This window comes from Cyprinus carpio, chromosome B21, assembly GCF_018340385.1.
Source record: "Cyprinus carpio isolate SPL01 chromosome B21, ASM1834038v1, whole genome shotgun sequence".
In the NCBI taxonomy this organism is placed as follows: Eukaryota; Metazoa; Chordata; class Actinopteri; order Cypriniformes; family Cyprinidae; genus Cyprinus; species Cyprinus carpio.
This window is the reverse complement of record NC_056617.1, coordinates 7,824,206-7,836,722: the sequence shown is the minus strand read 5'-3', so window position 1 is coordinate 7,836,722 and position 12,517 is coordinate 7,824,206. Positions and strand designations below refer to the sequence as shown.

At 35.0% G+C, this 12,517-nt stretch overlaps 1 protein-coding gene across 2 annotated transcripts in view; it reads right to left on the bottom strand.

Moving 5' to 3' along the window:
• The window catches only part of LOC109045780 (syntaxin-binding protein 1-like), a 26,590-nt gene extending 14,073 nt beyond the window's left edge, over window positions 1–12,517 (bottom strand). For both annotated transcript variants that reach the window (XM_042748507.1, XM_042748508.1), the window contains exons 1-5: window positions 12,364–12,517; window positions 2,134–2,183; window positions 1,744–1,825; window positions 718–794; window positions 319–397 (exon numbers count right to left, since the gene is read on the bottom strand). In XM_042748507.1, the coding sequence (XP_042604441.1) occupies window positions 319–397; window positions 718–794; window positions 1,744–1,825; window positions 2,134–2,183; window positions 12,364–12,400 (325 nt within the window). In that variant the 5' untranslated portion in view covers window positions 12,401–12,517. The remainder of the gene's footprint in view (window positions 1–318; window positions 398–717; window positions 795–1,743; window positions 1,826–2,133; window positions 2,184–12,363) is intronic.

The following is a 12,517-nucleotide window of genomic DNA, read 5'->3' as shown; positions in this document are numbered from 1 at the left end:
TTTTATTTTATCTTTTTTATTTATTTTTGTAACCAAGACTAACTGTATCAGCACCTTCATTTCTGATTAACTACAAAATAATTCAGTTCATGTAGAAAAGCTCATTCATTCATATCTGTCATTTAATTCACTGGATCAGCTGATTCAGCTTTATATCTAATGTCACATAGCATTGTGCTTAAATAAAATACATTAAAAACATTGTCTTGCTGATTGCTTGTGTAGTAGTCTAGTTTTGATTGAGGTCCCATTAATACTGCAGTGTGTACTATGCTTCCAGAGCACTTGAAGTACAGTGGAGTACCCTCAGATACTCACAGTCAGTGAAGAACACATGAGCCGCTTTATATTTGGCTGAATGGGGATCTTTGAAGTCATTGACGAGAGTCTGCACAGACTGATAAGAGAAATACAACCAGCTTTAGATAAGACTGTGTCTGTGTTTTGAATCGGAATGAGTTTTATTGCCAGGTATGTTTTTTACCATAAATGTAACCAAAATGGGCAGTAGAAATGGCAAGAGTTTCAGGCTGTCTGTGTATAGTACGCTGTATAAATACTCTGTGTGTGTGTGTGTGTGTGTGTGTGTTAGTGAATGACATATGTTTAGTGTGTACAGTGTGAAGGTTCCGCCTCCAAGCTTCGAGACAAGAGTCTATGCTGGGGGTGTTATTTAGCATCTTTTTAGCAACTTCTAAAATCAGCGTGTTTGAGTACCTTCTCAGTTGGAGTGATCAGGTAAATGGCCTCCAATGAAGGGAGAGGCTCTCTTCGCTTATTAATGTCTTCAACAACTGCAGAGATAAAAGTGGAAAGAGCAAGTTAGTCACAGAAGCAGCTTCTCTGATACAGGGTTATATTCATTAACCTTTTGGTTAATTGAAATAAAGCTGAAATAAAAAGAAAAACTTGAACTTGAAATATTTGAAATGTTGCCTTGGCAGCTAACTGGAATTAATTTGCTTTGAAACAATATTTATAAAAAAAATTAAAACTTAAAAAAAACTTAATTTAAAAAAAAAAAAGTTAAAAATTAAAAAAAATAAAACTTAATTAAACTTAAATAGTAATATTAAGAATATATATAAAAAGCACAAAATATATATTTTTTTAACTGCAACTGTTATGAATAACAATGCTTTTAGCCATGACTATATATATAATATAGCAAAACATGTCGTAACCTATTGCTAAATTTAATGTGATGCTTTCCAGATCTGTTCTTTTGCAGACATCTAGACATATGTGCAGGGCCGGTGCCACGGGGGGGGCATGATGGTTTATTTAAAAAATATAGTTGCCAAATGCATAGGCTTTCTAGCATTAATATGATGCTACTATAGTAACACAAAGTCGTATTTTAAATGTTACTCTGACACAAATTCCCACGCAAGTGGTGCAACTAAGAAAAAAACTTCAACTGACCTGCCTCGCGACCAAATCTCTGTCTGTGTGAACCCTGTTTTCTAATAGTTGTAGTAATATCGGTCCGACAAATACATGAATGGGCCACAAAAGTTTTTTATTTATTTTATGTGTGCTTAGTTGAGTTGTTGATATGTTTATTTCCACCTGGCTATCATTTTCCAGCATTTATATGATGGTTTGAGGTTTAGAGATCAGTTCAGAATTGAGATTATATAATATTTATTCTTTTTGTGTTCCATGAGCCATAGACTTGTTGTTAGCAGCAAAGATGAACTTTTTACTTCTTTTGAGGTCAAAAACTGTGGATCGACTTACTAGTGATGCCCTCTGTCATGATATCAGTCATCTTGCAGCAAGAGGATAGCATCCTCATGCTGAGCTGGTCCACAATTAAAGCCTACAGAGAAAAACAAAGAGCAGAAATAATGAGAGAGTCTCAGAAACACACATTACTGCAACAGAAAGGTCAGTTGCTTATGCTTATCCTGGCAGTGTGAAAACTGTTATTTATTAATATGGTCGCCGAAATAGATATGCATGTGTCATGATACAGGCAGAACAGGATGGATGAAATTGTTTGGGCTTAATTATTCATACTGATTTCCTGTCTGCAGCTCGGGGACTCAATGAAAGATTAAAACTGTGGTGCAGTGACATAAGGATAGAGTGGTTGCTATGGTGATGGGGTTATTGAGTTTGTCTTACTTTCCATTCTCCCTTCTTCTTCACCTTCTTGATGACATCATTCATAATCTCTGCAGGAAAAAGAGAAAAGTTTTTCAAACATCTGATATTAGTGGTTCGTACATATTTTTCACTAGTCATATCCATGTTTAAACTACAAATACATGCAATATTCCAGTTTAAAATAACTTTTTGTTCTATTTTAAACTGTAATTTATTCCTGTGATGGGAAAGCTTAATGTTCAGCAGTCAAATGAATCATCCATGCTTAAAAAAAATGGTACTGTATGTGTTTCAGATTTAGTGTAAATAGCCGCTGTCTTAATTTAATTGTTTAGAACAGCTCCAGATTCATCATAAAATCATTATACAACAGCATATGTGCCTGAATCATACACAACAAAACACTGCATTATATTTGACCGGAACCAGCTTGTGTGTTGGTTTATAAATGATGTTAATGGTTACTGATGTGTAGGAGGCAGATAAATATCTGATATTGTATTGGTGATGACACAATGTATACCTCTCTCTATCACTCTCTTTATCATCTCACACACCTGCTCTATTGCCAAGCAAAGCCTCTAGCATTGTCGAGTGTGTGTGTGTGTGTGTGTGTGTGTGTGTGTGCTGTCCCCTGTCACACCTGAGCCTGACTGCCCGCTGGTCCTTTACTAAAATGGATTATCTCTCTATATTTTGCTTTCTATCTCTCTCTCGCTTTTCTGCAGCAGAGCTTTTTTGGTATCTGTTCATCAAAATTCATAGACACGCCTCTCAATAAACGGACACTCTAACTGCTGTAAAAGATTCACATTCGTGAAATACAGTTCATCTGGTCATGCAGGTAATTTTAACATTGTGATCAGGAATGTAACTCCAGGTGGACGAGGCTTGTTCTTAGGAAACATTACCCACCCAATCACAAAAAATAAAGTCACATCAGGGAGATATAAAGTCACAATTACAAAAAAAAAAAAATGCTGTTTAAAAAGTGTTATGCTGATGCTCTACATAGAAATGAAAGCCATAATGCTCTGTATTAACAAAAAATGGAACTTATTCAGTGTGCACCATTCCCTGTAAAGTGCATTTGTCGCAGACTGGGAAGCTGGGGCGCTATCAGATGTGAGACAGAGACCGGGTTTGCTATAGCAGCAAACTGAATCTGTTTATCTTCAGAATCTCCCTCTGTTCAGATGCCATGATTGTGCTGCTTACAGACAATATTAAATGAACATAGCTGATCGTTGAGAATCAAATCAATGTAGAATCTCTATCTGTAACTACTGTTTCTGCTCTATGGCTGATCTCTCTTATTCACTCTGATGTAAGTAATCCTATCATGCAGGGATTGGGTGGAGGCGACCATTTTTGTGTGTTGGGGCCAATATTAGCATGATTGCAATGCTAGCCATCTGGTTGAAGTGTCAGAATAAAGGCGCTCAGAGGGATTTTGTGGTTTTGACATTTGTGCTGGTGCAGTGACAGAGAGTTAAGCTCCTCTGTGGATAAAAACACTGAATCCTGGCCGAATCCAGATGGATTATGGGTGTTTAAACACGAAGCATGTTTTAGTATATGTGAAGAGATTAGCAGGCAGTTTAGCTAACAGGAGATTTAACATTGATTCCAATAGCAATTTATGTGAATGAGGGCCAAAGCTAATCAAACAGAGAGCACAGCGCTCTGATAAAGCGTGCCAATGAAAACATATTTTTCAAATTTCTGTTCTTTGAATTTTTTTTAAAATCAAAAACAAATACGTAAAGTATGACTTCGCTTAAAAAGCCACAGATACAAGCAAAACCTACCAAAAAGTGGATGTTTCTTTTTGTATCCAGCAGAATTTAGAGTAGATTATGTAATTCAAATCTACTACTACTTTTACTGAAAAAAAAATACCAAGGGCACACACTTTCAGAGGTGTACGCTGGGTCACGTCGTTCTCAGCTGTCTCCAGAGTTCACTTCTGCCCATGTTCAGCCTCCAGGACTGAGGCAAAAACCATTTTACTGTACAAATGGGGGTTACTGATGCAAATGAGGGGAAAAAATACAGGGAAGGACAAAATGAATGTCAAACAGCCTCATCCAAGGCTTCTGCAATATGCAAAAAAACCTAATCAGTATGCATTTAAATTTAAAAACACCATCAGCCTGCATGCATGCATTTTATACATTCTTTTACAGAGACTTCTCAATGTATAGATTTTCTGGCTTCCTCGCTGATGTGTAACCTTTTCAAGAGATGAATTCCTGCAGTGCAGTAGAAATAAATTGGATTAAATCATACTGTACACACAGACTGCAGGCCAGGTCTCAGTTAATGAACTCCATTTATTTCTTTTCCTCCTCATATTGGGTAATAAAATGTACCGCAGTCTATCAGCTATTTGTCACTGCAGGCTGGATGGCCTGAATGCTGATATTCTCAGAAAGGTGCTGATAATGTGTTTGGGTTTAACTGATTTTGTAAAGTGACACAAATCAAAATAATTATAATTCAATCAAACAGTAAATTCCATTTATGTGCAGTAAATTACAGGTCCAAATAGGGTGAATAGGTTTCCACATATGATAACGTGTACATTGTAGTTCCATTGGAGTCAAACATTTACAGTTAGGTATAGTTTACCCAAAAATAAAAATTTACTGAAAATGTAATCACCCACAGGTCATCCAAGATGTAGATGAGTTTTTTCTTCATCAGAAAAGATTTTAAGAAATCTAGCTCACCAATGGCAGTGAATGGGTGCCGTCAGGATGAGAGTCCAAACAGCTCATAAAAATATCATAATAATCCACACAACTCCAGTTCATCATTCAAATTTTTGTGAAGCGAAAACCTGCATGTTTGTTTGTTTTTTAAATAAATAAATGTGTGCATACACTCTTAAAATAAAGGTGCTTAAAAGATTTTTGGTTCCACAAAGAACAATTCAGTCAAAGGTTCTTTAAAGAACCATCTCTTTCTTACCTTACTAAGCTTCTTTCGCCACAAAGAACCTTTTGTGAAACAGAAAGATTCTTTAGATGTTAATGGTTCTTTATGGAACCATTTATACAAAAAAAAAAGTTCTTCTATATGGCATTGTGAAGCACCTTTATTTTTAAGAGTGTATTTCTCTCTTGATTCAGACAGGACAACTTTTTCTCTGGAGAATGCAATATTAAGGATAAAGGACTTTAAGATAAAAACATCTTGATGAATTTGTTTCTTACAAACATGCAGATTCTGGAGACATGTGGATTACTTGTGGAATATCGTGATGTATTTTTTAGCTGTTTAGACTCTCATTCTGACGGCACCCATTCACTGCAGAGGATCCATTGGTGAACAAGTAATATAATGTAAGGCTAAATTTCATAACTACGTGATTTACATCGGTCTAAACAGAACTGTGAATGTGCAATTTAAGCATGTTAGCCAACAGCATACTAGGGTTCACAATAGTATCATTCATTTGTGTTAATGATAACATTTGAGTTTGGTTTTAAAACTGAAGCAGATAAACATGTTCTCGTGGTTCATGTCAGGCTGATTTCTCCATCACGTTACATAGAAGGTAAAGGACAGGGCAGATGCCCTCATGAGAGCAGTATATGGTACCACACTGTTTCTGTCTCATGCTCTTTCACTTAAACACTGAACCTCTCTCCTGAGTACACCAACTGGAGTCTCATCTCACTCCAGCTCTTCACTCTTCATACTTAACCTTAATGTAGATGTCTTAATTAAGCACAAGCTGTAGTTTGTGATAAAAGTAGATATTTGGTTAAAACAAGCTATATCTTGCAGCTGTAATCAAAGATCACTTTAGCAAGGAAGGATGTTTTGATATGATACAATCACTATGTTTAACTGCTGGTTTTGTCTAGGCAATATACTGATTCATTCACAATAAACTCTTGACGATTTTGCTAACTATATTCAAAAGATTGTAAATGATGTTAATTTGCTTTAGTGAATGCATCCATGATAATTAACTATTTAAATGTTCATGGAAGACTTTCTATTTATGCATTTCATGAATTGTTCATGAAAAATGCCATCTATAAAAATTTTTGAGTGATGGAATTTGTATAAAATTAGTTAGGGATGTACAGTATATCAGCACCATACTGATTATCAGTTGATATTAGATATTTGTTTCATTTATTGGTTGATATTGAATATTTAATTGATATTGTACTGGCTATTTGTTAATATATTTAAAAAAAAATACATAAAAAATCATCCTTGTAGGCCATTTCAGAGCAAATACATAATGAGATAAATATTGCCGTCAAAATGCAATATCACCCAGCTGTACTTCTGGTCAGTGCAAAAAAAATAAAAAACTGTATAGATGCTCATCACTGCAGATTTAACCCTCCATACTCCCAGGCTCCCTCAGGGCACTCTCATTTCATGACCCACTTTTATGCTCAGTCTCTCGGGATTTTTACGACCATTTACCTTAAAGAGACAGTCTGTGGTTTCCTTATCCTTGTGGATCTGCTTTGATTTTCTGGTATGAAAACTAAACCTAGAAGCCATTCAAGTTTTATGTTTTCTATTTTTGTAGCTTCACTTGGTTGCATCAGCGACCTTGATGTTTTTCTCTTATTTTTCAGCCAAGGTTTACTATTAATATCTGCTGCGTAGGATTGCAAACAGAAACTGAATCATGTATTTCTTATAGAGGAGTTTTATATTAATATATAGAGGTGTTGTCGGAGCATCTCATCCGTACTGCAGCGCGGTCTATTCGCATAGTGTCAGATAATGCCCCTGAGAAGGTGACTATCCAATATTGTCCTTGTGTAACAGACAGAAGATGCTCTGCTAAACCCCAGCCAACGTCACAGAGTCCAAGGACAGAGCACACACACACACACACACACACACACACACACACACACACACACAAACACACAAACACACACACATTGACTCAGATGCTGTCCTGCTGGTATAGAATTTCAGCATGCTGAGTCACTACACAACACACCCGCTCAATGAATGCACAGAAGGAAAAGTGATGCTGAAAAGACTTCATGCCAGGCATAATATTATAATTCAGGCTGATCCAGATATGCCAATAGTTATAACTGTAAATGAAACTATCATTCATGTTGGGCCAATAATTTAATTTATTCAGTACTTATGTAGTGGATGATCTTGAATATTTAATTATAAATACGCTCATTTCCCCATATGTTATCTAAAAATGGACTTAAAGTCATTTAACAACACCAATAAAGTTAATATTTAATAACACAAAATTAAAAAAAAAAAAAAAAAAAAAAAAAAAATATATATATATATATATATATTATATATATATATATATATAATATATATATATATATATATATATATATATATATATTTATATATTATATAGATATATATATATACATACATATGTGTGTGTGTGTATTTTACATTGTAAACTATTTTTATGATTATTTATATAATATAAATGAAGGAATATTATTATTTATATTATATAATATTATATAATAGTATTTATTCTAAAAGATTAATACAAATTATGGTTGATCCAGATAAGACAAAAATTATAACTGTAAATTTTTTTCATTATGGCAAATAAAGGATATAAGGCCAGTATTAAAATTCTGTACTTTTGTCTAAATAAATTTAGACAAGAAAGAATTCAAATTAATTTTGAGATTTGATAAACGTGTTATTAAAATTAATTTAAATTACATTGCATAAATTACTGTAGTTGTTAGTTATTATTTGTATACATTTTATTTTTATTTATTAATTGTTTTTTCATTTTTTTCATTTTATAGATTGTTAAAAAATAACTTTTTAGATTATATGATTTTTAGATGGTAATATAAATGTAAATGAAAATGAACATGCAAATAGATACCCATAATCAGCAGATACCAATAAATGCAAAAAATCTCTAATATCAACTAATAATGAACATGGTACAAATATAATGTGCATCCCTAAGTCATTTGATACAACAGGATATATTCACATATATCTTCAGAAATATACATTATATATAATCTCAAAAACCTACACTGTGTTTTGTTTGGAAACATGAACATGTTACAATTTCAAACTGAAAATGTTTTCATTTCAAATTTCCATACCTCATTGATCTCTGCATGTTTTGTGTTTTACAGTATGTTTATTGTAGTAGTCCATTTTAGCTCTCTGTTTGTTTCAGTAAGACAACATCTTTTATCCTGAGGTCTGATTTATCTTTCCCAGAGCTCTCCACTCTGGGCTCATTTTCATAGGAAAGCCATAAACCGGGTCTCAACGGGGGAATTCTGGATAATGTTTTCCAGGAGACTCAGCAGTGAGCTTGAACTAAACATTATCTTTATTCTTTACCATTAACTTAAATATAAAAAACATCCTAAACCAGATCACCCCATTAGTAACCACCGGGAAGAAATTATATAAAACTGCATGAAATCTACAGAAATCTATAATTCATTTTGATTGTTGGTACACTGTGCAGCCGCCTGCAGAGATTGGAGATGTTACACTGGTCTGTGCACCCTTGCACAAAGCTAATGCAAAACCCAAATGTCAGGGCGAGTGCAATCATGGATAATGACAGGCTAGTGGTGCATTTCAGACATGGAGACAGCCATGCCGGTTTACAGTAGACTAATAGACTGCGTGATTTATTCACAGCATCTTTAAAACAGATCAAAGCTTGCCAGAATTGGTCTTTGGGATTAAAAATATGAGCTGTTGTTAGCAAACATCTTAAATATCTAGAATACTTCAGAAGCCTATTATCCATCTCTCTGGTTGGTTTGTTACTAATAGTGCTTAATAATGCTCCCTTTTTAATTTCACTCTGCCCTTCATTTAACCCCCCATTCTTTTTTCATCGTCTTGACTTCCTGAAAATTGCTCCCATTCTTTTTTTTTTTTTCACTAGAATTAAAGGTGCTGTATGTAGGATTCTTTTTTCATCCACACTAGAATTAAAGGTGCTGTATGTAGGTTTTTGACTCTATTAAAGCATAAAATTGCTATAATATGTTTGCAGATATTTAAGAAACATGCTAACTTAACATACCTGTTTATCTAAAAAAACAATGCTACAGTCAGTTATTCTTCTTTGAAAATGTGCGTTCCGGGCCGGAATGTCGGTCTCTGTTTTGGTTTGTGAAACCCGCCCATTGCCAGTTTACCCAATTGTATCTCAGCACCCTGGGTTGCCAGTTGGCGGAAAATACCGCGTATTTCATTTCATTAATCGTCAAGTGCGCTCGTTCCTGTTGGTGTCGTCAATCTGGCAACCTGCATGTGCATCAAGTCTGAAGAGGAGGGGCCTGGTGAAAAAACCCCTCTCCAATATTTTGAATTTGGACTGCAATACCAAGTTCAACCATTCAGTGTCAATCCTACATACAGCACCTTTAATCATCAACTTCTATTTTTATCCTGATGTGTGTCTGGTCGATGTGTTCTTTATACACGGTATGAAGATATGGTTTGCTTGTGTATTGTATTGGATGAGAAACCTTGATGAGTAGCTATTGAATGGAACATACTGGATCCATACTCCCCAGCTCTGTTAATGGAAAACAATAAACAATGTCCATTGTCACAAATGCTTCTTAATACATACCACATTACATACACTGGCGTGAAAGGCATGGAGTTCTCTTTGAGCTTTAAAGGAGTTATAAATGTCCTCTGTTCAAGTGAAGCATGAATCACACGCTTACAGTTTGCCGCAAGGCACATTGACTGTCCTCTCTTCACTTGCCATACACAAGTATGCACACTGTGATCTAGGACTCTCATCTCAGTTCAGCTTGTTGTTAAAACATTGTCATCTGAAGTAATGTAATATACCCCTCATAAAAGCTTTTTGTTTGTTATTAATCTGAGATTCCCTCTAGGTGGTCTTTATGACTCGTAGTATACATATTAATGGATATAAATAAGAAATCAACAAAAACTTTTATTTTGGATGCAATTAATCGTTTGACAGCACTAATATCATAAGTTTCCCTGAATGCTGAATGTGTAATTTGGCTAAATCTGGTAAGTAGGGTATAGTATAAGCTCAATTCATGAAAATGGATCAACAAATAGGCAGGCAAAGAACTGGTTCATTCAGAGCTAGACTAATGTCGATGAAAGACCCTTTAGACAAATACTGTGAGTCATTCACACAGATGCTGTCCCTTTACATTACATCCTACAGTGCATATGTACAGCTCCCTGTCAATATTGCATATTTTAAAGGTAAAAACAAATCAAAACAGACAATGACAATCTAAGCAAGGACCTATGTGCATTTGGTCAGTCTTCTGCTCATGGCTTTGCTCTCTATCTGACCCTGTGTCTGATCTTTATTATGTGTACTGGATCTCATGTCCCTGAAGAAGACAGTGAAACCAACACACACACACACCCACGACACATCAAACCACAGGAAAACCAATCCATCATCCCGTGTGTGAGGAAGACAGAACCCAGCACAGGTGTTCGGAGCGTTTATAGCTTTTAATGATCAGGTTACAGTCAATATTGATTATGTGCGTGAGCCTTTTATTTGGACCGGACAATGCAACTGCATTTTTACTATTATGTCACATTTTCTGTTAGAAGTTAGCATAAGGTGTTTCAGCAACATTAATTGATATATTACAAACAAAACAAACTCAAACTGTTTAATGCGTTAGTGGTGAATGACATGGCATAATAATGAGTCGATGACAAATAAAGCTGTCCAAGATGATGAAAAGGATAAATGTTTTTTAGTTAAAAATTTTCCTTAATCAGTTTAAACAGTATTTAATTTAATTTTATTTTATTTTATTTTAAAACAAAATTGCTTAACTAGTCATTGATTATTTAAAAAAAGAACAGTATTATATGTAATTTTATAATAATTATAAAATAAAATATGCCAAACTACTTTTACAAGCATACTTTTTTTTATGAATTGCATTTTATGTATTTATACAATAATAATATTTATAATAATTTATATAAATAATATATATTTTTGAATGGGATTAAAAATTACTCCTATACTTATATGAAGAAGATATTTGTGTTAGGCCTAAATATAAAAGTACAAAATATAAAAGTACAAAATTTATTTAAATGTATTAGGCTACAAATAAAATACATTAAATGCGTCTTTCAAATAAATGAATAAGTAAACAGGCGTTTGAGTTCATATTTCCATTGTAATTTTTTTTTCTTTTTTTCTTATTTGTCAATCTAACGATTGAAGCGACTATTTACTTGCCGTTTCTTGATCATTTGTTGAATTTACTAGCAATTTCTGATTGAAAATGCAGTGACAAAAAGACAGTTATCAATTGTAATAATATATTTCATTGAGTTTTCAGAAGCTGTTTTAAAACAATTATCTCCATATCCTGCTGCATAAGCAAAATATTTCTCTAAAACGAAAGCACCTACAACCGCCATCAATCTTTCTGTACTAAACGCCATTCTGATCATGAACTCTCTCTCAGCTAGTATGCACTACACATGACAGATACATTCTACACCTCTGAAGGTTGCGCATTTGGTGCTCTCATTTTCCCTTATTCAGCCAAACCTGAACCATTCCGCCATTTAACGATCCATCTGGAGATGCGAGGCAGCTGCATTCATGTGAAAAGCACGGGCACTTCCTGGGCAGATCAGTTCACCAGCTGGAGCTTTACGCAATGGAATATAATGCACTGGTGATCAATCACAGGAGTGAGGCTTTGCCAAAACGCATATATCGAGCTCATCTCTAGAACTAGAAAATAGAGTTATGCAAATATCCCCTCAACTCCATCCTTATTACGCCTATAAATAACAAACCGAGCAAAATAAAACAAAAACGCAGAGGTCTGTAGACAGAACCCTGCGTTATTCCTGAAACGTCCGTGCAGAATAAGGGCGTTCCTGTGTGATAGACCATCTTTACACTGGTACATCAAGGTTTTTTGGTGCTTGGTGCTGGTTCTCGTGCCATAAATTAATACATTTTAAACAACATGCAATGATAATAAAACCTATTCATGTCATGATGCACAATGCGCATCCGCAACATCCTGAGAGTAATGTCCTCCCCGTTCAGCACAATGGCAGGGAAGCAACCAGCCGCATCCAGGGGGAACCGAACGCTGATTTACACTATTGACACATGCAACGGGAAGGTACCATAAAATAGCAGGCACATATGGTTGAATATTAAACCTCAGTAGCCGAGGATTAACATTATGGTCTTACTTTCGCCAACGACCGCCTTTAATCCAATTGGTGCCATGATGCTCCTGAGTGTTCGCCCGTGTGCTGTGTCTTCTCCTCCCTCTCCTCCTCTTGCTGTCTCTGGCAGAGCGGTCCTGCGCACTCACAGCAGCTGACTGCGGAGATTCGTCACTGC